This window comes from Phyllopteryx taeniolatus, chromosome 23 (assembly GCF_024500385.1).
Source record: "Phyllopteryx taeniolatus isolate TA_2022b chromosome 23, UOR_Ptae_1.2, whole genome shotgun sequence".
Lineage (NCBI taxonomy): Eukaryota > Metazoa > Chordata > Actinopteri > Syngnathiformes > Syngnathidae > Phyllopteryx > Phyllopteryx taeniolatus.
The window spans coordinates 7,530,815-7,554,945 of NC_084524.1; the positions used below are offsets into that span (position 1 = coordinate 7,530,815).

At 46.4% G+C, this 24,131-nt stretch overlaps 3 protein-coding genes across 13 annotated transcripts in view; 2 read left to right on the plus strand and 1 right to left on the minus strand.

The window, feature by feature from the left end:
• The window catches only part of LOC133472567 (zinc finger protein OZF-like), a 284,984-nt gene that overhangs the window by 213,472 nt on the left and 47,381 nt on the right, over positions 1 to 24,131 (minus strand). The gene's annotated exons all lie outside the window — the stretch shown is intronic.
• Positions 1 to 24,131, plus strand: part of LOC133472547 (gastrula zinc finger protein XlCGF57.1-like) — a 220,531-nt gene that overhangs the window by 9,620 nt on the left and 186,780 nt on the right. Inside the window, exons 3-4 of one of the 3 annotated variants that reach the window (XR_009786752.1) lie at positions 2,241 to 2,394; positions 6,347 to 10,834. Coding sequence is in view for 2 of the 3 variants with exons in the window: in XM_061763540.1 (XP_061619524.1) it covers positions 2,241 to 2,394; positions 6,347 to 7,815 (1,623 nt within the window). In the remaining variant the exon portion in view is untranslated. Of the gene's footprint in view, positions 1 to 1,210; positions 1,269 to 2,240; positions 2,395 to 6,346; positions 12,228 to 24,131 lie in introns of those variants that run through there. The other 2 variants (XM_061763540.1, XM_061763541.1) reach the window with 2 other exon arrangements.
• The window catches only part of LOC133472553 (gastrula zinc finger protein XlCGF57.1-like), a 208,635-nt gene continuing 186,780 nt past the window's right edge, over positions 2,277 to 24,131 (plus strand). The window contains exon 1 of the mRNA XM_061763554.1: positions 2,277 to 2,394. The gene's annotated coding sequence lies outside the window, so the exon portion shown is untranslated. The remainder of the gene's footprint in view (positions 2,395 to 24,131) is intronic.

The window sequence follows — 24,131 nt, forward strand, 5'->3', positions numbered from 1 at the left end:
TTGTCTGAGCCTGCGCATGTTGCACTGGGTGTGGCCTTGGTGAGTTGGACGACTCCGACACTGGTGCCTCGCTCCATGTCCCCGCCGCCGGTGTGGAGCGTGGCTGTCCAGTTCGCCACTGCCTCGATCCATGCGCCACGCGTGGGGACACATGGCAGAGACAAGGTAGCCCAAATAACACTAAACACATTAAACTTCAGGGAAGATGTATTTTGGGGATTTTAGGCTTGTCAACTGCACATTGTAGTGGTAGAAATGGGCTGTTATTATTACTAAGTAACTCACAATCATGGCGGATAGCCACTGATAGAATGACAGCGCCTGGTACTTACAAAGTGAGGGAGGACCAAGTTATAGTTTGCAAGGAAGTCCAAGAGGGCTTCGTTTTAGCCACAGGAAGAAAAAAAAAACAGAACTGAAAAGGGGAATGAGTTTAAAGGACCTACTGTATGGGGGTTTAGAGGGTCCATAATTCACTTACAAGTTTTCTTTTTGTATTTTTTGCTCAAGAAAATGAAACTATCTGTCATTTTCAGTAACAATCAGTCTGAAATGCTCCACACTTTCGGCATTTCATCTCCCAACCCCCTTCCCCCCCACCCGCACTTTTATCTTCTCTGACATTCTGACAGGGTGCGCTTGGAAATTCACTCCGGACGCGCTCTCTGCACCCCGGAAACTTCGGGAACTCAGAGCTCTTGTTGGAGTGTGCCGTTCGATACGAGCAGAACGGACACATCCAATATGGCGGATGTACTGACGCATCCCTGCCAATAGCCAACACGTTCATGAGTAAAGTTATCAAAAATGAAGCACGCTCTGTCTCTGTGAGTACCGCAATCCTCGGACTAAGTGTTCGAACGCACCCAGACACCGAGGCGAGATCGGCCGAACGCTGAACCTTCACCAACCTTATTGTTTGACTCTGTAGTTTCAAATACATTGTTCAACTGTTCATTCAGCCTAATCATTGAAGAATCACCTCGACCAGAAGAATAGAACCAGTTACTAATAGAGTATTGAACGGCCGTTGAAGCTTCTCGGCCTAGTTTAGCTTAGCTTAGCTCGCTAGCCGCTAACAAAGAGACGCGTTTGTCAGCAACGCATTGCAAATTAGAGCTCGCCTGTGATCATCGTGTGCAAAATCTGTGCGAGAACGACAGAAAAGTACGAGAAGGAACTTTCTGGAACGAAAGAGGAGGACGAGCCACAACGTCAACTTGTGGACGCTGTTCGCATGCAGCCTCGTGTTGTGTTACACAGAGCAGGTTTGGACTTGTTTAGTTCCTAACTACCTTCTTGTGTTAACAAATATTCCTGCCCTCATATTTGAATGGAATCTTCATATCTATATGTCATAGTGACGGCCAAATGAAGCCTCATAAAGCGTTGACGATTTCCATCCGATTGGTTCTTTAAAAAGGTTCATTTGTTGAGGTTTCACAAGCATACAAACGATCAATTCATTTTCTCCAGCGCTTATCCAAACTTCGACATGCGGACAGTCGTAGCAGGGATTCAAACCTGTTCTACCTACTGAGCCAAAGCCACCCCAACATAATCTCATTGGTATCGCAAGACAAGTCCAGATCTGTGTGACAGACCACCAAGGACTCCACGAAAAGAGGTTTAATGAAGATCTGATATTGTATTTCAAAATAACAATCTCTGAAAACTGCATATTTTGCTGTCATTACCCCTGACTGAAAAAATCTGTTAAATCTTTTTAATGAGTTATCGCAACACCAGTCCAGTTCTGGGGGACACTACACTCCCCCAGGTCTCCAACAAAAGAGGTCCCATCCAAATCTGGTGTGGCATTTCAAAATAAAAGTCCCCTGAAATTGGTATATTTCACTGTCATGAACACGGATTTCAAAAATTCATGAAAAAATCTGTGAGTTAACAATTAAATGAGATAAAAACAACAACTAGATGATCAGCTTTGTTTGTCTGAGGTACTGAAATAACATCCTGTAACACCTATTTTATGAATCCATTTGTAGAATCTCGACAATGTTCAAACACAAATTTTCTCTCCCTATGTCACAAATGAGCTGTTTTCTTTCTGTCTCATATTTCTTCCAATGCATCATTCCGTTCTCCTGTTTCCTCTTGTTGACTTTGGTGCTTTGCCATTTTAACTAACGTAGTGTTGAACCCACAGTGTCCAAATCGTAATCTTGATGTCATTGTTTCACATCTGATTTGCACTTGCTTTTCTCATCCCTCCAACGTAGAACGGAAACTGTTGCGATCGTCGTGTGAAAATGTGTGCAAGGACACCAGAGTACGAGGAGGAACTTTGTGGCCCAAAAGAGGAGAAGGAGCCACAACGTCAACTACTGGACGCTGTGTTCAATCTGCAGCCTCGAATTGTGCTACACAGAGCAGGTGGGTTCACTTCTCTCTCACTGGTTTTATGAATTACATTCTAATTTTAATATTATTCCTGTGTTTTTCTGATGAGAACTGTCTGACGTTACATATAATTTTTTTATCATATCCAATAGCGCGTAGTCTGATGGCATCCCCTCATGATGATGTGGATTGAGGGTTGTTGGCCAAATTTCAGAAGATCTGAAAGGCTTGTGGCCATTGTTGTGTGATCAAAGTGTAACAGTGTTACACAACCTACACGACTTGTTTGGAAAATTGCGAGCCAGATTTTTGCCCTTTTTGTGTCTTGTAGGCAAGTTGAGTAAACATTTGTTCATGCCAAGTCAAATCAGTCTTCAATGGTGGGAAGTAACCAAGTACAGTAAACCCTCCGCTATATCGCGGTACATCTATCGCAGTTTTATTACTGTAAACATTAGTCTTTACTGTACTTAAGTACATTTTTAGGTGTCTATACTTTTTTTTTTTACTTTCACTCTTTAAATTTGAAACCTGTGATTTCTCTTCCTTACTTTGTCACAAATAACATTACTTTTTTCAACTTCTATGGATGATGACGTGTAATGCAGCCCTATGGGGGGCACAAGTCAGTGCAAACTGTAGGCCGGTCCCAAGCCCGGATAAATGCAGAGGGTTGCGTCAGGAAGGGCATCCGGCTTAAAACCTTGCCAAACAAATATGAGCGTTCATCCAAAGAATTCCATACCGGATCGGTCGTGGCCCGGGTTAACAACGTCCGCCACCGGCGCCGTCAACCTGCAGGGCGCTGTTGGAAATTCAGCTACTGTGGGTCGAAGTCGAAGTCAAAGAAGAAGAAGAAGAGGTGGAAAGCGGGTTCTTCGGCAGAAAGAGAAGAGGAAAACACAGAGCCTAGAACTGAATGTGGGGACTTTGAATGTTGGGACTATGACAGGAAAATCTCGGGAGTTGGTTGACATGATGATTAGGAGAAAGGTTGATATATTGTGTGTCCAGGAGACCAGGTGGAAAGGCAGTAAGGCTAGAAGTTTAGGGGGAGGGTTTAAATTATTTTACCATGGTGTAGATGGGAAGAGAAATGGAGTCGGTGCTATTTTAAAAGAAGAGTTGGCTAAGAATGTCTTGGAGGTGAAAAGAGTATCAGATCGAGTGATGAGGCTGAAATTTGAAATTGAGGGTGTTATGTGTAATGTGATTAGTGGCTATGCCCCACAGGTAGGATGTGACCTAGAGGTGAAAGAGAAATTCTGGAAGGAGCTAGATGATGTAGTTCTGAGCATCCCAGACAGAGAGAGAGTCGTAATTGGTGCAGATTGTAATGGACATGTTGGTGAAGGTAATAAGGGTGATGAAGAAGTGATGGGTAAGTACGGTATCCAGGAAAGGAACTTGGAGGGACAGATGGTGGTAGACTTTGCAACAAGGATGCAAATGGCTGTAGTGAACACTTTTTTCCAGAAGAGGCACGAACATAGGGTGACCTACAAGAGCGGAGGTAGAAGCACGCAGGTGGATTACATCTTGTGCAGACGATGTAATCTGAAGGAGGTTACCAACTGTAAAGTAGTGGTAGGGGAGAGTGTGGCTAGACAGCATAGGATGGTGGTGTGTAAGATGACTCTGGTGGTGGGGAGGAAAATTAGGAAGACAAAGGCAGAGAAGAGAACCATGTGGTGGAAGCTGAGACAGGACGAGTGTTGTGCAGCTTTTCGGGAAGAGGTGATACAGGCTCTCGGTGGACGGGAAGAGCTTCCAGAAGACTGGACCACTGCAGCCAAGGTGATCAGAGAAGCAGGCAGGAGAGTACTTGGTGTATCTTCTGGCAGGAAAGGAGAGAAGGAGACTTGGTGGTGGAACCTCACAGTACAGGAAATCATACAAGGAAAACGGTTAGCTAAGAAGAAGTGGGACACTGAGAGGACCGAGGAGAGGCGAAAGGAATACATTGAGATGCGACACAGGGCAAAGGTAGAGGTAGCAAAGGCAAAACAAGAGGCATATGATGACATGTATGGCAGGTTGGACACTAAAGAAGGAGAAAAGGATCTATACAGGCTGGCCAGACAGAGGGATAGAGATGGGAAGGATGTGCAGCAGGTTAGGGTGATTAAGGATAGAGATGGAAATATGTTGACTGGTGCCAGCAGTGTGCTAGGTAGATGGAAAGAATACTTCGAGGAGTTGATGAATGAGGAAAATGATAGAGAAGGGAGAGTAGAAGAGGCAAGTGTGGTGGACCAGGAAGTGGCAATGATTAGTAAGGGGGAAGTTAGAAAGGCATTAAAGAGAATGAAAAATGGAAAGGCAGTTGGTCCTGATGACATTCCTGTGGAGGTATGGAAGCATCTAGGAGAGGTGGCTGTGGAGTTTTTGACCAGCTTGTTCAATAGAATTCTAGTGCGTGAGAAGATGCCTGAGGAATGGAGGAAAAGTGTACTGGTGCCCATTTTTAAGAACAAAGGTGATGTGCAGAGCTGTGGCAACTATAGAGGAATAAAGTTGATGAGCCACACAATGAAGTTATGGGAAAGAGTAGTGGAGGCTAGACTCAGGACAGAAGTGAGTATTTGCGAGCAACAGTATGGTTTCATGCCTAGAAAGAGTACCACAGATGCATTATTTGCCTTGAGGATGTTGATGGAAAAGTACAGAGAAGGTCAGAAGGAGCTACATTGTGTCTTTGTAGATCTAGAGAAAGCCTATGACAGAGTACCCAGAGAGGAACTGTGGTACTGCATGCGGAAGTCTGGAGTGGCAGAGAAGTATGTTAGAATAATACAGGACATGTACGAGGGCAGCAGAACAGCGGTGAGGTGTGCTGTCGGTGTGACAGAAGAATTTAAGGTGGACGTGGGACTGCATCAGGGATCAGCCCTGAGCCCCTTCCTTTTTGCAGTGGTGATGGATAGGCTGACAGATGAGGTTAGACTGGAATCCCCGTGGACCATGATGTTTGCAGATGACATTGTGATCTGCAGTGAAAGCAGGGAGCAGCTGGAGGAACAGTTAGAAAGATGGAGGCATGCACTGGAAAGAAGAGGAATGAAGATTAGCCGAAGTAAAACAGAATATATGTGCATGAATGAGAGGGGTGGTGGGGGAAGAATGAGGCTACAGGGAGAAGAGATGGCAAGGGTAGAGGACTTTAAATACTTGGGGTCAACCGTCCAGAGCAATGGTGAGTGTGGTCAGGAAGTGAAGAAACGGGTCCAACCAGGTTGGAACGGGTGGAGGAAGGTGTCAGGTGTGTTATGTGACAGAAGAGTCTCTGCTAGGATGAAGGGCAAAGTTTATAAAACAGTGGTGAGGCCAGCCATGATGTATGGATTAGAGACAGTGGCACTGAAGAGACAACAGGAAGCAGAGCTGGAGGTGGCGGAAATGAAGATGTTGAGGTTCGCTCTCGGAGTGACCAGGTTGGATAAAATTAGAAATGAGCTCATCAGAGGGACAGCCAAGGTTCGATGTTTTGGAGACAAAGTTAGAGAGAGCAGACTTCAATGGTTTGGACACGTCCAGAGGAGAGAGAGTGAGTATATTGGTAGAAGGATGATGAGGATGGAGCTGCCAGGCAAGAGAGCTAGAGGAAGACCAAAGAGAAGGTTGATGGATGTCGTGAGGGAAGACATGATGGCAGTTGGTGTTCGAGAGGAGGATGCAGGAGATGGGCTCTCATGGAAAAGGATGACGCGCTGTGGCGACCCCTAACGGGACAAGCCGAAAGGAAAAGAAGAAGAAGAAGATGGATGATGACGTGTCAAAAAAACAAAAAACGGTGCATCCACATTGAAGGGTCGCCCAACTTTGCTACGTTCCGCTGTTCAACTATTTTGCGTCACCCCATTAGTCCCATTAGGCTCTGGTTGAAGGCGCTAACGTGTAAACAGGATCGAGGACCAAGGTGTTTGTGAAAATTGTAAACAAATTAGATTTGACCCATTTGTGTTTGTCTTCTTTTGTCTTGCAGACGTCAGTGAAAATCTTCATCCTGAGCGGCAGCAGTCTGTGTCCCCTCACATCAAAGAGGAAGAGGAGGATGAAGAGGTTCAATACATCAAAGAGGAGGATGAAGAGTTCCTTCACATTAAAGAGGAAGAGCAGGAGGAAATCATCAAGGTTCCATCGACTGGTGTCCCTTTGAAGAGTGAAGATGAAGGTCGAAGTGATGAGAGACGAGGGTCGGAGCCACCAAACAGCAACAGCTCAAGTAATGGAAACCACTGTGGAGGATCACAAACAGACGGTGATGATGATGATGATGTTGATGAACAGTTGGAAGGTGATATGACATGTCACACTGCCAATAAATGCTGGAAATGTTCTAAATGTAGGAAAACATTTGCTTCTAAGAGGAATTTCAACCGACACATGAAAATACACACTGGAGAAAAGCCTTTTGCATGCTCAGTTTGTGGTCAAAGATTCTCCCAAAAGGAAAGCTTAAATAGACACACAAGAACCCACACTGGTGAGAAACCTTTTGCATGCTCAGTTTGTGGTCAAACCTTCTCTCAGAATGGAACCTTAAAAATACACACAAGAACACACACTGGTGAGAAACCTTTTACCTGCTCAGTTTGTGGTAAAAGATTCTCTCACAAGAGACATTTGACACGTCACGCAAGAACACACACTGGAGAGAAGCCTTTTGCATGCCCAGTTTGTGGTCAAAGATTCTCCCAAAAGGAAAGCTTAAAAATACACACAAGAACACACACTGGTTGGAAACCTTTTGCCTGCTCAGTTTGTGGTAAAAGATTCTCTCACAAGAGACCTTTGACACGTCACGCAAGAACACACACTGGAGAGAAGCCTTTTGCATGCCCAGTTTGTGGTCAAATATTCTCCCATAAGGAAAGCTTAAAAATACACACAAGAACCCACACTGGTGAGAAACCTTTTGCCTGCTCAGTTTGTGGTCAAAGATTCTCTCACCAGAGACATTTGACACGTCACGCAAGAACACACACTGGAGAAAAGCCTTTTGCATGCGCAGTTTGTGGTCAAAGATTCTCCCGAAAGGAAAGCTTAAAAATACACACAAGAACACACACCAGAGAGAAACCTTTTGCATGCCCAGTTTGTGGTCAAAGATTCTCTCACAAGGGATATTTGACAGGTCACGCAAGAACACACACTGGAGAGAAGCCTTTTGCATGCTCAGTTTGTGGTCAAAGATTCACTCGGAAGCAACACTTAAAAATACACACAAGAACACACACTGGTGAGAAACCTTTTTCCTGCTCAGGTTGTGGTCAAAGGTTCTCTCAGAAGCAACACTTAAAAATACACACAAGAATGCACACTGGTGAGAAACCTTTTGCATGCTCAGGTTGTGGTCAAAGATTCTCTCGTAAGGATCGGGTTAAGACACACAAGTGTCCTGGTGAGACAAGCAGTGATCAAGAAGCTTTTAATGCAAATGTAAATGTTTAATATAAAAGTAATTACTATGTTACTGACAGAAATCTACATGCTTGTATTCTGTGTACCAGCTTTTATTGTATGTATCTTCTTCTTGTCCATATAGTTTCTAAAAGCCCCGTGAGTGTTAAGAATGAACGCCCAGACTTCCCTTTCCCCAGCCACTTCATCCATCTCTTCCGGGGGGATCCCGAGGCGTTCCCAGGCCAGCCGAAGGATGTAGTCTCTCCAGCGTGTCCTGGGTCGTCCCCGGGGTCTCCTCCCGGTGGGACGTGCCCAGAACACCTCACCAGGGAGGCGTCCGGGAGGCATCCGAATCAGATGCCCCAGCCACCTCATCTGGCTCCTCTCGATGTGAAGGAGAAACGGCTCTCCTTTGAGCTCTTCCCGGATGACCGAGCTTCTCACCCTATCTCTGAGGGAGAGCCCGGACAACCTGCGGAGGAAACTCATTTCGGCCGCTTGTATCCGGGATCTTGTTCTTTCGGTCACGACCCACAGCTTGTGACCATAGGTGAGGGTAGGAACATCGATCGACCGGTAAATCGAGAGCTTCGCCTTTCGGCTTAGCTCCTTCTTTACCACAACGGATCGATACAAAGTCCTTATCACTGCAGACGCTGCACCGATCCACCTGTCGATCTCCCGTTCCATTCTTCCCTCACTCGTGAACAAGACCCCAAGATACTTGAACTCCTCCACTTGGGGCAGGATCTCATCCCCGACCTGGAGAGGGCACGCCACCCTTTTCCGACTGAAGACCACGGTCTCAGATTTGGAGGTGCTGATTCTCATCCCAGCCGCTTCACACTCTGCTGCGAACCGCTCCAGTGAGAGTTGGAGGTCACGGCTTGATGAAGCCAACAGAACCACATCATCTGCAAAAAGCAGAGATGCAATACTGAGGCCACCAAACCGGACCCCCTCTACGCCTCGGCTGCGCCTAGAAATTCTGTCCATAAAAATTATGAACAGAATCAGTGACAAAGGGCAGCCTTGGCGGAGTCCAACCCTCACTGGAAAAAAGTCCGACTTACTGCCGGATATGCGGACCAAACTTTGACTCCGGTCGTACAGGGACCGAACAGCCCGTATCAGGGGGTTCAGTACCCCATACTCCCGAAGCACCCTCCACAGGACCACCCGAGGGACACGGTCGAACGCCTTCTCAAGTCCACAAAACACATGTAGACTGGTTGGGCGAACTCCCATGCACCCTCGAGGACCCTGCCAAGGGTGTAGAGCTGGTCCACTGTTCCACGGCCAGGACGAAAACCACACTGCTCCTCCTGAATCTGGGATTCAACTTCCCGATGGACCCTCCTCTCCAGCACCCCTGAATAGACCTTACCAGGGAGGCTGAGGAGTGTGATCCCCCTGTAGTTAGAACACACCCTCCGGTCCCCCTTCTTAAAAAGGGGGACCACCACCCCAGTCTGCCAATCCAGAGGCACTGTCCCCGATGTCCACGCGATGTTGCAGAGGCATCTCAACCAGGACAGCCCTACAACATCCAGATCCTTGAGGAACTCCGGGCGAATCTCATCCACCCCCGGGGCCCTGCCACCGAGGAGCTTTTTAACCACCTCGGTGACCTAAACCCCAGAGATAGGAGAGCCCACCTCAGAGAACCCAGACTCTGCTCCCTCATGGGAATGCGTGTCGGTGGAATTGAGGAGGTCTTCGAAGTATTCTCCCCACCGGCTCACAAAATCACGAGTCGAGGTCAGCAGCGCCCCATCCCCACTATCCACAGTGTTGATGGTGCACTGCTTTCCCCTCCTGAGACGTCGGATGGTGGACCAGAATTTCCTCGAAGCCGTCCGGAAGTCTTTCTCCATGGCGTCACCGAACTCCTCCCATGCCCGGGTTTTTGCTTCAGCGACCACCAAAGCTGCATTCCGCTTGGCCAGCCGGTACCCATCAGCTGCCTCAGGAGTCCCACAGGCCAAAAAGGCCCGATAGGACTCCTTCAGCTTGACGGCATCCCTCACCATTGGTGTCCACCAACGGGTTTGGGGATTGCCGCCACGACAGGCACTGACCACCTTACGGCCACAGCTCCGATCGGCCGCCTCAGCAATGGAGGCGCGGAACATGGTCCACTCGGACTCGATGTCCCCCGCCTCCCCCGGAACATGAGCAAAGTTCTGTCGGAGGTGGGAGTTGAAACTCCTTCTGACAGGGGATTCCGCTAGACGTTCCCAGCAGACCCTCACAATATGTTTGGGCCTCCCACATCGGACTGGCATCTTCCCCCACCATCGGACCCAACTCACCACCAGGTGGTGATCAGTTGACAGCTCCGCCCCTCTCTTTACCCGAGTGTCCAAGACATGCAGCCGCAAGTCCGATGACACGACCACAAAGTCGATCATCGAACTGCGACCCAAAAAGTCGATCATCGAACTACGACCTAGGGTGTCCTGGTGCCAAGTGCACGTCTGGACACCCTTATGCTTGAACATGGTGTTCGTTATGGACAATCCGTGACGAGCACACAAGTCCAATAACAGAACACCGCTCGGGTTCTGATCGGGGGGGCCGTTCCTCCCAATCACGCCCTTCCAGGTCTCACTGTCATTGCCCACGTGAGCATTGAAGTCCCCCAGCAGAACGATGGAGTCCCCAGCGGTAGCGCTCTCAAGCACCCCCTCCAAGGACTCCAAAAATCGTGGGTACTCTGAACTGGTGTTTGGTTCATAGGCACAAACAACAGTCAGGACCCGTCCCCCCACCCGAAGGCCTTCGAGCCCCAACTCCAGGCCTGGCTCCAGAGGGGGGCCCCGGTGACCCGCTTCCGGGCAAGGGAAACCTGTGTCCATAATTTGTCTTCTTCATAAGGGGTCTTTGAGCCGTGCTTTGTCTGGTCCCTCACCTAGGACCTGTTTGCCATTGGTGACCCTGCCAGGGGCGTGAAGCCCCAGACAACTTAGCTCCTAGGATCATTGGGACACACAAACCCCTCCACCACGATAAAGTGACGGCTCAAGGAGGGGAAACTCGGTCGTAATTTGCTAAAATCATTGAGGTTGGAATTGTTGAAATCTTTGCAGATTTATTAAAAAAGAATAACTGAAATATCACACAGCCATAAGTATTCCGACCCTTTGCTCAGTTTTTAGTAGAAGCGCCCTTTTGAGCTAATACAGCCATGAGTCTTTTTGGGAATGATGCAACAAGTTTTTCACAACTGGATTTCCTAATCAAGTCCGATCAGTATCATCAAACACAGCTGGACTCCAATGAAGGTGTAGAACCATTTGAAGGATGATCAGAAGAAATGGACAGCACCCGAGTTAAATATATGAGTGTCACAGCAAAGGGTCGGAATACTTATGGATGTGTGATATTTCAGTTTTTCTTTTTTAATAAATCAGCAAAAATTTCAACAATTCCGCTTTTTTTGTCAATATGGGGTGCTGTGTGTACATTAATGAGGAAAAAAAATTGTGATTTTAGCAAATGGCAATTTTAGAGTGAAAATTTTAAGGGGGTCTGAATACTTTCCGTACCCACTGTATGTATGTATGTATCGATCAAATATATGTATAGATCACAAATTTGTTTCTGCAGATGGCATTGTGTGACAGATGTGGACTGTCATAATGTCGGACGACCCATAACGAAGGTCTCCTGTCCCGAAACTGCGGCTGATCTGATTTGAGCTTATCTGATCCATAAACGCTAGTTTGAAGCTGTCATGAGTAGAAATGTCTGCATATATTTTGGTGATGATTGTTGACAGTTGTGGGACATGAAGCCACGTTTCTTGGGTTCATGCATGAGGCTTGCAAGGATGTGGTGCTCGCCCAACGTGCTTGTGTCATTTTAATGATGTCGTCCTCATCCATCCCAATCCATAAATTTGCGTTTTTTATTGTTTTTTTATTTTTCAAGCACATTAAATTCGTGATTGAACATAATTTCGGGGTACGAGCTGTTGTTCATGTGATGCAATGATATATGACAGCAATGTAAGATATACAACGTAATACCAGCTTGAACAAGGCGGTGTTTGGAAACTCAAGCAATTTCCTGAAAAGTTGTCATTTTGAAGGTGAGGGGATTCCACCTGACAGCTGCGATATACAAATATGACCAATTACTGCCACTTCATAGTATGGTACATTCCTTTTCCACACCAGCTATGCCAGTGCTTTTCAATTTTCAATTTTGTTGATGAAAAAGGGGTGTTCGAAAGGGAATTAGTGATTTTCCAATTGCTCCAAAATGTATTGATATTATTGGAAATGAGTGCCAGTTTAATTTTCTTGAACATGCATGCATTTTGTCCAATATTTTAGTGATGTCAATAAGTGAATGATTGATTGAAATAGACTGTAAAAAAAAAACTGACTTTTGGTGCTAAACTGTAACGTGTATATGTGATCCTGAATAAAGTACACTGCTTAAAACAGTGAGGGTGACTCCATTTACTTGTACATCAAATCCATTTTCCCCATTAAAAAGTATTGAAATGTCTTTCATGCATTGGAAAGCCTCCAAAAGCAAAATGCAGGCAACACAAAGCAAGAAATGGCCCAAGCGACAAGGCCTAAGTGCGAAAACTGCTCAGGTGGGGCACTGGTACGTCAAGGTAGCGCTGGACTTGGCTGACTTCAACCACAATTTAAAAAATCTGCATATCAAATAATGGCTCTTGGGCGGCCTCCACCCGCTCCTCCCCTGGGACGACGGTGTTCATTACTTTACTTCAGTACAAATTTGGGGTCTATACTTCACTGGAATATTTATTTTTCAGCATACTTTTTTACCTCGACTCCATACATTTTCAGGCAAATATGTGTACTTTCTAGTCCTTACACAAAAAGCTGCGTTCTTTTTCATTTTGGATTGTGTTGTTTCCGGCTTGTCATTGTTCAAAATTGCAAAAACAAAACAATCTGGATAAATTGTGCCAAGATAAAGTGCTTTTGATTGTGGTTGGATGAGAGCTGTCAAATGTTAATGAATCATTCGGAAATCACTCATTTTTCACTCATATTTACTCATTATTATACTGAATAATAATAAAAGTTTATTTGAAAATATTCTTAAATTCCTGAGCATGATAAAGTCCTTAAAATCCTTCTTGAGGATTAGGATCGAAGAAGCCATCATGTCAACACTTTTACTGTTATTGACTCGAACATTAATCAACGTTTAATATTGTTTACCATTTCAACCACTTTTATACTCAACTTTTGGTGATGAAAAGCATCACTCATGTCACTCTCCTCTTTGTCATAATGTTTTATGTGATAAAGCTTGAAACTAATTTATTCAAGATTATGATTATAGAGTCATCATTATGTTGTCCAAGTTAACAATATGCAGAATTATTTTTATCCTGTACTGCAATAACTGTCCTGCGGTCATGCTATTGACAAAGTTTTAAAAATATGTAAATTCTGACAAAATTGGGACAAATTGTTCTGCAAGTGACTTTCTATAGGTTGGCAGCTCTATATACCATTCCGACACCTTATTGGTTTGTACGCGATCCATCGCACCTGCGCAAGTAACAAATCAAACAAATCGAAGACAAATCGTCACACGAGGACATCGAGAGCACATGGCAGAGAACTCACACCAAAAGTCCCAACCGAGTCCTAGCAGCAAGGAGGTTGATAGCCAGCCAACCCTTGTACATCCGTGGCCGGACCTGGAAGATTTTTTCCAAATGGCTGTATTGCTAAAAGAACTCCTTTTGAATGCACTGTGCTTAATTTATTCCACCCACACATTACTTTTATACTTCAAGTCATTTTGAAACTTATACTTTTACACGTTTACTTGACTAAAAAGCTTGAATTGATACTACAAATTCTTCTTTAAACCCTAATATCTACTTCTACTTGAGTAATGAATGTGAATATGTTTGATGCCTCTGGTTGTCAGTATGTGTCCACTTGTCTCGCTTAATTGCTGCAATCCAAAGTTTACGCCACACTTCAGGTTTTTGGGACAATTCGTTAGTACAGCCGATAATGCAACAACAACCAACGCGTTTGCTTTCGAGACTTTATATCTGGTAAGACGCACAACTTGAAATTATCGCTAAATAAAAAACAGTGTGCAGTATGCAAGATACAAAAGAGCAGAGGGAGACCCAGAAGAAGAGAGCCGATGCAGCTTCAGCACTTCTTGACATGTCAAACTGTGAATGTTTCCTCAGTACCAGGTAAATATTTAATTCATGTTTGACATTTTAAAAGTGTACAGTGTTTTTAGGACAAATGCAGGCCTTGGGGGGCACAAGTCAGTGCGAACTGTAGGCCGGTCCCAAGCCCGTATAAATGCAGAGGGTTGCGTCAAGAAGGGCATCCGGTTTAAAACTTTGCCAAACAAATATGAGCGTTCATCAAAAGAATTCCATACCGGATCAGTCGTGGCCCGGGTTAACAACGTCCGCAACCGGCACCGTCAACCTGCAGGGCGCCGTTGGAACTTCAGCTACTGTGGGTCGAAGTCAAAGAAGAAGAAGAGGTGGAAAGCGGGTTCTTCGGCAGAAAGAGAAGAGGAAAGCACAGAGACTAGAACTGATTGTGGGGACTTTGAATGTTGGGACTATGACGGGAAAATCTGTGAGTTGGTTGACATGATGATTAGGAGAAAGGTTGATATATTGTGTGTCCAGGAGACCAGGTGGAAAGGCAGTAAGGCTAGACGTTTAGGGGCAGGGTTTAAATTATTTTACCATCGTGTAGATAGGAAGAGAAATGGAGTTGGGGTTATTTTAAAAGAAGAGTTGGCTTAGAATGTCTTGGAGGTGAAAATAGTATCAGATCGAGTGATGAGGCTGAAACTTGAAATTGAGGGTGTTATGTGTAATGTGATTAGTGGCTATGCCCCACAGGTAGGATGTGACCTTGAGGTGAAAGAGAAATTCTGGAAGGAGCTAGACGAAGTCGTTCTGAGCATCCCAGACAGAGAGAGCCGTAATTGGTGCAGATTGTGTTGGACATGTTGGTGAAGGAAATAGGGGTGATGAAGAAGTGATGGGTAAGTACGGTATCCAGGAAAGTAACTTGGAGGGACAGATGGTGGTAGACATTTCAACAAGGATGCAAATGGCTGTAGTGAACACATTTTTCCAGAAGAGGCACGAACATAGGGTGACCTACAAGAGCGGAGGTAGAAGCACACAGGTGGATTACATCTTGTGCAGACGATGTAATCTGAAGGAGGTTACCAACTGTAAGGTAGTGGTAGGGGAGAGTGTGGCTAGACAGCATAGGATGGTGGTGTGTAAGATGACTCTGGTGGGGAGGAAGATTAGGAAGACAAAGGCAGAGAAGAGAACCATGTGGTGGAAGCTTAGACAGGACGAGTGTTGTGCAGCTTTTCGGGAAGAGGTGAGACAGGCTCTCGGTGGACGGGAGGAGCTTCCAGAAGACTGGAGCACTGCAGCCAAGGTGATCAGAGAGGCAGGCAGGAGAGTACTTGGTGTATCTTCTGGCAGGAAAGGAGAGAAGGAGACTTGGTGGTGGAACCTCACAGTACAGGAAATCATACAAGGAAAAAGGTTAGCTAAGAAGAAGTGGGACACTGAGAGGACCGAGGAGAGGCGAAAGGAATACATTGAAATGCGACACGGGGCAAAGGTAGAGGTGGCAAAGGCCAAACGAGGCATATGATGACATGTATGCCAGGTTGGACACTAAGGAAGGAGAAAAGGATCTATACAAGGTGGCCAGACAGAGGGATAGAGATGGGGAGGATGTGCAGCAGGTTAGGGTGATTAAGGATAGAGATGGAAATATTTTGACTGGTGCCAGCAGTGCGCTCGCTAGATGGAAAGAATACTTCGAGGAGTTGATGAATGAGGAAAATGAGAGAGAAGGAAGAGTAGAACAGGCAGGTGTGGTGGACAAGGAAGTGGCAATGATTAGTAAGGGGGAAGTTAGAAAGGCATTAAGAGGATGAGGATGAAAAATGGAAAGGCAGTTGGTCCTGATGACATTCCTGTGGAGGTATGGAAGCATCTAGGAGAGGTGGCTGTGGAGTTTTTCATCAGCTTGTTCAATAGAATTCTCGCGGGTGAGAAGATGCCTGAGGAATGGAGAAAAAGTGTGCTGGTGCCCATTTTTAAGAACAACGGTGATGTGCAGAGCTGTGGCAACTATAGAGGAATAAAGTTGATGAGCCACACAATGAAGTTATGGGAAAGAGTAGTGGAGGCGAGACTCAGGACAGAAGTGAGTATATGCGAACAACAGTACGGTTTCATGCCTAGAAAGAGTACCATAGATGCATTGTTTGCCTTGAGGATGTTGATGGAAAAGTACAGAGGTCAGTAGGAGCTACATTGTGTCTTTGTAGATCTAGAGAAACCCTATGACAGAGTACCCAGAGAGGAACTGTGGTACAGCATGCGGAGGTTTGCAGTGGCCGAGAACTACGTTAGAATAATACAGGACATGTACGAGGGCAGCAGAACAGCGTGAGGTGTGCTGTAGGTGTGACAGACGAATTTAAGGTGGAGGTGGGACTGCATCAGGGATCAGCCCTGAGCCCCTTCCTGTTTGCAGTGGTGATGGATAGGCTGACAGATGAGGTTAGACTGGAATCCCCGTGGAGCATGATGTTTGAAGATGACATTGTGATCTGCAGTGAAAGGGAGCAGGTGGAGGAACAGTTAGAAAGATGGAGGCATGGACTGGAAAGCAGAGGGATGATGATTAGCAGAAGTAAGACAGAATATATGTGCATGAATGAAAGGGGTGGTGGGAGAAGAGTGAGGCTACAGGGAGAAGAGATAGCAAGGGTTGAGGACATTAAATACTTGGGGTCAACCGTCCAGAGCAATGGGGAGTGTGGTCAGGAAGTGAAGAAACGGGTCCAAGCAGGTTGGAACGGGTGGAGGAAGGTGTCAGGTGTGTTTTGTGACAGAAGAGTCTCTGCTAGGATGAAGGACAAAGTTTATAAAACAGTGGTGAGGCCAGCCAAGATGTACGGATTAGAAACAGTGGCACTGAAGAGACAACAGGAAGCAGAGCTGGAGGTGGCGGAAATGAAGATGTTGAGGTTTGCTCTCGGAGTGATCAGGTTGGATAAAATTAAAAATGAGCTCTTCAGAGGGTCAGCCAAGGTTCGATGTTTTGGAGACAAAGTTAGAGAGAGCAGACTTCGATGGTTTGGACACATCCAGAGGAGAGAGAGTGACTATATTGGTAGAAGGATGACGAGGATGGAGCTGCCAGGCAAGAGAGCAAGAGGAAGACCAAAGAGAAGGTTGATGGATGTCGTGAGGGAAGACATGATGGCAGTTGGTGTTCGAGAGGAGGATGCAGGAGGTAGGCTTACATGGAAAAAGATGACGCGCTGTGGCGACCCCTAAAGGGACAAGCCCAAGGGAAAAGAAGAAGAAGAAGGGGAGGTCGAGTTGGAACTCAGGTTTAGATTAAGAGCATTTTGAACCTGCATGCTAGAATATCCCCTGGTTTTTGGTGTGGAAAACAAACTTGTTATACCAGTGATAAACATGACCCTGTCCCTGCTTTTTGGGAAAGTGTTGTCGGCATCAAATTCAAAATGAATCTTTGCAAAACAAAAAAAAAACAAAGTTTCTCAGTTTGAACATTGAATAGCTTGTGTATTCAATTGAATATGGGTCGAAAAGGATTTGCAAATCATAGTATTCTGTCTTTATTTAAGCTTTACACAACATCCCAACGTCATTGGAATTGGGGCTTGTATTTCTGTATATTACTGTATAGGGGCGTATTTGAGAGGGTTTTACTCCTCTGTATGCGAGTAAAACCTGAATGATGTCCCTGACAGCCCCTTATACTGTAGGTTTGTATTCTCTGTCGCACGTTATTTTGTTGTACTCCACCTCCACAGAAGTTCAAGATTCGCATCGAGGACCCCCCACACCACAAACACATGGTGTTCCTGGGTGGCGCCGTGCTCGCCAACATCATGAAGGACAAGGAATCCTTCTGGCTGAGTAGATCCGAATACCAGGAGAGCGGCCTCGGCGTGCTGCAGAAACTGCGAGGTGGCGTCAGATCAGAATGCTGTAAACAATGTGAATTTCAAATAAAAGATGACTTTTGCTTTGAGTTCAGCAAAATTGACAGGTGGCAAAATTACTTTCGCTCTGTACTTTAGTAGCGGAGTTGAATCGGCACTTCTACTTAAGTAAAAGTAAAAAAATAAAATACACAGTCTCAAAGTCAAAAAGTCAAAAGAAGTGTTTTAATTTCAATTGTATACAATATCCATTTTGACAACTTTGAAAACATAAACAAATAACATGTTGCATGTTGTTATTTAAGAGCTAGCAAGTGTTACGTGAACGTCTCGTTGTGAATTGACTTATGGTGCATTCACACCGGATGCGAATTGAACTTACACTGCATTCCGAATTATTATGCAAATGATATTTTTCCCTGATTCAAGTTATCAACTGCTTGAGCCAAATTGGAAGTTGAAGTGGAAATTTATTATGTGGTGGTCCCAGTATGTTTCCATTGGGGGAAGCTTATTGTAGATTTCAAGAGGCAGGAACCAGTTGCTCCTTTTGAAGAGTGTCACCTGATTTAGGTAAGCGAACCAACAGCTGAGTTGCAGCTGATGGATGAGTACGATGTATGAAGTGGGACACGGCTCCAGAATCCAATTCAGACTTCTCTCCTCCCACTTTGGTAAGTGGGCCTTGACGCCTGTTTCAGGGGTTTCAGAACTGTGGCACCCGCAAACGCCCAGTTTGTGAAACACTATTCTTTCAGGTGGGTGAAGATCAAACAGTGGTGATGTGTTTTGTTTTGTTAAAAAAAAATGTTTATCCCTTATCCCGTACATCTGTATGGCGGCGCTAAAGTGCAAAACACAACAGCAAAGAACTAAACACAACAGCAAGTTAAAAAAACAAGACAGCAATTAACTAATTCCAATAAAATAGCAAAACACAACGGGAAATCCAAAAAAACAACAGGAAAAAACTGATCACAACAACAAATAAACAACAGCAAACCAAAAAACTACAGAAAATAACTAGTCACAACAACAAATGAGCGTTAACCGGCGATTCAAACGTAGCTGCCGCTATCAAATCATTTTTTGACTCAGGACATTTAAATATTTGAGGTTATAGTCATTATAAATGGTTTGTATTTAACTACTTATCTATTATTGATTCTTGTGTACTATGTTGCTGTCTTTTATTGTTCATGTATTAATTTGATATTGCTCTTTAACCCAGTGTAGGTGACATTAAGTGACATGAAAGGCACCCAAAATAAAATGCATTGATATCATTAAAAAATATAACCTTTACTGCTTTATATCACAAAATGCTGTTTTCCATTTCCTACAGGAAAATGTAAACGGAGCAGAGGAATTGAGGAGATTGAGGAGCATCTTCTCCATCATACCAGTAGCAGAGTAAAAACAGAACAGCCAAAGTCAAGTCGACGTGTCACTGTACCTACTGCGCTACCTGGTGGAACCACTGTGTTAGGTCTAGTCTGGCTCCATCTGGTGGACATTTGTGGTACATCTGGCCAATCATCATCATCATTTTTGGACCTGCATCGGCTCAACAATTGAGGCATATTTTGTCCCATCAATCAAATGCACCATTCATCACATTATGCCAACACTCGACAAATCAGCGATGAATATTAACTTAGTGACACGATAGCTAGCTAGCCTGGCTCATTCTGCTGATTCTCATCCCAGCCGCTTCATACTGTGAAGGATGTAATATAATGTCAATGTTCAATAGATCATGGAACCTTCAATCGACCTCGCGTGTTCGTTTTCTTTGTCCAAAGAGAGAGGAAAAAACAAGACACCAACGTGCTGAGTCTCAGGGTGCATTCAATCAACTGCCCACCAGAGTGCAGGATCAGTGAATGACACAACTTGTTTATTTGAGCTAACTCCTTTTATACACGTCAGAAGGTTTCGTTATGACTGTTCAGTAGAAGGTTTTGATATATGTTTAGCAGAAGGTACCTCTGGCCTTGGGTGTTATCAGAAAAGGGAGTCATCCTAAGAACATCATTCTTCAGTAATCTACCTTGGGTGCTATGAAGAAGAAAAGGGAGTCATCCTAAGATGTGGGCACCCCTCTCTCTGGTCTTGGATGTTTTGGAAATGGAACTTAATTGTTAAAGAAAGGAACATAGCTTCATGAGTACAAATAGAACAATCCAACAATACTGGGCTGCGAACTGCTCCAGTGAGAGTTGGAGGTCACGGCTTGATGAAGCCAACAGGACCACATCATCTGCAAAAAGCAGTGATGCAATATTGAGGGCAGCAAACCGAACCCCCTCTACGCCTCGGCTGCGCCTTGAAATTCTGTCCATAAAACAGAATCGGTGACAAAGGCCAGCCTTGGTGGAGTCAGACCCTCACCGGAAACGAGTCCGACTTACTGCCGGATATGCGGACCAAACTCTGACTCTGGTCGTACAGGGACCAAGCAGCCCAAGGGGGTTCGGGACCCCATACTCCCGAAGCACCCCCCACAGGACTCCCCGAGGGACACGGTCGAACGCTTTCTCCAAGTCCACAAAATACATGTAGACTGGTTGGGCGAACTCCCATGCACCCTCGAAGACTCTGCCGAGGGTGTAGAGCTGGTCCACTGTTCCACGGCCAGGACGAAAACCACACTGCTCCTCCTGAATCTGAGATTCGACTTCCCGACGGACACTCCTCTGCAGCCCCCCTGAATAGAGGGGGACCACCACCCCAGTCTGCCAATCCAGAGGTACTGTCCCCGATGTCCATGCGATGTTGCAGAGGCGTGTCAACCAGGACAGCCCCACAATATCCAGAGCCTTTCGGAACTCTGGGCGAATCTCATCCACCTTGCCACCGATGAGCTTTTTAACCACCTCGGTGACCTCAACCTCATAGATGGGAGAGCCCGCCTCAGAGACCCCGGAGTCTGCTGCCTCATGGGAAGGCGTGTCGGTGGAATTGAGGAGGTCTTCAACGTATTCTCCCCATCGGCTCACAACGTCCCGAGTCGAGGTCAGCAGCGCCCCATCCCTACTATACACAGTGTTGATGGTGCACTGCTCATGAGACACCGGATGGTGGACCAGAATTTCCTCGAAGCCGTCCGGAAGACTTTCTCCATGGCCTCACCAAACTCCTCCCATACCTGGGTTTTTGCTTCAGCGACCACCAAAGCTGCATTCAGCTTGGCCAGCCGGTACCAATCAGCTGTCTCAGGAGTCCCACATGCCAAAAAGGCCCGATGGGACTCCTTCTTCAGCTTGACGGCATCCCTCACCATTTGGTGTCCACCAACGGGTTCGGGGATTGCCGCCACGACAGGCACCGACCACCTTATGGCCACAGCTCCGGTCGGCCGCCTCAGCAATGGAGGTGCGGATCATGGTCCACTCAGGCTCGATGTCCCCCGCCTCCCCCGGAACATGAGCAAAGTTCTGTCGGAGGTGGGATTTGAAACTCCTTCTGACAGGGGATTCTGCCAGACGTTCCCAGCAGACCCTCACAATACGTTTGGGCCTGCCACGTCGGACCGGCATCTTCCCCCACCATCGGAGCCAACTCACCACCAGGTGGTGATCAGTTGACAGCTCCGCCCCTCTCTTCACCCGGGTGTCCAAGACATGCGGCCGCAAGTCCGATGACACGACCAAAAAGTCGATCATCGAACTGCGACCTAGGGTGTCCTGGTGGCAAGTGCACGTGTGGACACCCTTATGCTTGAACATGGTGTTCGTTATGGACAAGCCGTCCAATAACAGAACAGTCCTGTCTCTGGGGTTGAGGTCACCGAGGTGGTGAAAAAGGTCATCGGTGGCAAGGCCCCAGGGGTGGATGAGATTCGCCCGGAGTTCCGAAAGGCTCTGGATGTTGTGGTGCTGTCCTGGTTGACACGCCTCTGCAACATCGCTCGGACATCGGGGACAGTGCCTCTGGATTGGCAGACTGGGGTGGTGGTCCCCCTTTTTAAGAAGGTGGACCGGAGGGTGTGTTCCAGCTACAGGGGGATCACACTCCTCAGCCTCCCTGGTAAGGTCTATTCGGGGGTGATGGAGAGGATGGTTCGTCGTGAAGTCGAATCTCAGATTCAGGAGGAGCAGTGTGGTTTTCGTCCTGGCAGTGGAACGGTGGACCAGCTCTGTATCATCGGGAGGGTCCTCGAGGGTGGATGGGAGTTTGCCCAACCAGTCTCCATGTGTTTTGTGTACCTGGAAAAGGTGTTCGACCGTGTACCTCGGGGGTCCTGTGGGGGGTGCTTCGGGAGTATGGTACTGATACTGATACTGATACGGGCTGTTCGGTCCTTGTACGACCGGTGTGAGAGTTTGTTCCACATTTCCGGCAGTAAGTCGGACTCGTTTCCGGTGAGGGTTGGACTCCACCAAGGCTGCTCTTTGTCACCGATTCTGTTCATAACTTTCATGGACAGAATTTCTAGGCGCAGCCGAGGCATAGAGGGGGTCCGTTATGGTGGCCTCAGAATTGCATCTCTGTTTTTTGCAGAGCATGTGGTTCTGTTGGCTTCATCAAGCCGTGATCTCCAACTCTCATTCGAGCAGTTCGCAACCGAGTGTGAAGCTGCTGGGATGAGAATCAGCACCTCTAAATCTAAGAACATGGTCCTCAGTCGGAAAAGGGTGGCGTGCCCTCTCCAGATCGGGGATGAGATCCTGCCCCAAGTGGAGGAGTTCTAGTATCTTGGGGTCTTGTTCACGAGTGAGGGAAGAATGGAACGGGAGATCAACAGGCGGATCGGTTCAGCATCTGCAGTGATGCGGACTTTGTATCGGTCCGTTGTGGTAAAGAAGGAGCTAAGCCGAAAGGCGAAGCGCTCGATTTACCACTCGATCTACGTTCCTACCCTCACCTATGGCCACGAGCTGTGGGTCGTGACCGAAAGAACAAGAACCCGGATACAAGCGGGTTTCCTCCGCAGAGTGTCAGTGCTTCGAGATAGGGTGAGAAACTCGGTCATCCGGGAGAATCTCAGAGGAGAGTCGCTGCTCCTCCGCATTGAGAGGAACCAGATGAGGTAGCTGGGGCATCTGATTCGGATGCCTCCCGTACGCCTTCCTGGTGAGGTGTTCCGGGAACGTCCCACCGGAAGGAGACCCCGGGGACGACCAAGGACACGGTTGAGAGACTACGTCTCTCGGCTGGCATGTGAACGCATCGGTATCCCCCCGGAACAGCTGGATGAAGTGGCTGGGGAGAGGGAAGTCTGGGCGTCCGTGCTAAAGCTACTGCCCCCGCGAACCGACCTCGGATAAGCGGTAGAAAATGGATGGATGCATGGACATCAGATTTGGGTGGGACCACTTTTGATGGATACCTGGGGTGGTGTAGTGTCCCCCAGAACTGGACTGGTGTTGCAATACCTAATAGCTTTTTTTTAATGAATTTTTTAAATCAGTGGTTGTGATAGTGAAATATACCAATTTCAGGGGTCTTTTATTTTGAAATGCCACATCAGATTTGGATGGGACCTCTTTTCTTGGAGACCTGGGGAGGTGTAGTGTCCCCCAGAACTGGACCGGTGTTGTGATATCTCATTAAAAAGATTTAACAGATTGTTTTCAGTCAGGGGTAATGACAGCAAAATATGCAGTTTTCAGAGACTTTTATTTTGAAATACATTATCATATCTTCATCAAACCTCTTTTCGTGGAGTCCTTGGTGGTCTGTCCCACAGATCTGGACTTGTCTTGCGATACCAATGGGATTATGTTGGGGTGGCTTTGGCTCAGTAGGTTCGAATCCCTGCGACGACTATCCGCATGTCGAAGGTTCCTTGGGCAAGACACTGAACCCTAATTGGCTCCCAGCAGTCGCCCATTGGTTTATGAATGTGTGTGTGAATGTGAGGCTTTGTAAAGCGCTTTGGCCACTGTGATGATGTAGATAAAGTGCTATATAAGTGCAGTCCATAACCATTTCTTTTTCCTAAGATATCAATTAAAGTAAAAAAATTTTATGTATGTATGTAATGTATTTCAAGATTCAAATTAACTTTGCTGGTTGCATTCCTAAACCGAAGAGCACTGACGTCCGTATTATTGGTAAGCTTTTATTTTGAAGGTGGCTTCGCCGCGAGTTGGCGACCTATTACCGTAATGCCTAGTATGAACAAAATTAGGGGCGGCTGGCTTGACCGCAGTCTTTAACTGTGGAGGCTGGTTGACCGCAGTCAAATGTCTGTTAACAGACAGCACGAGAGCAACAGTTTCCGTCGTGGTGATGTTCGACTTTCGGATAGGATCCAGAGACCCTGAACAGGAGAAGCGGTATGCACAAACGTTATCATGTTTAATATTCAACATTAGAACAATTTAGGAACCTAG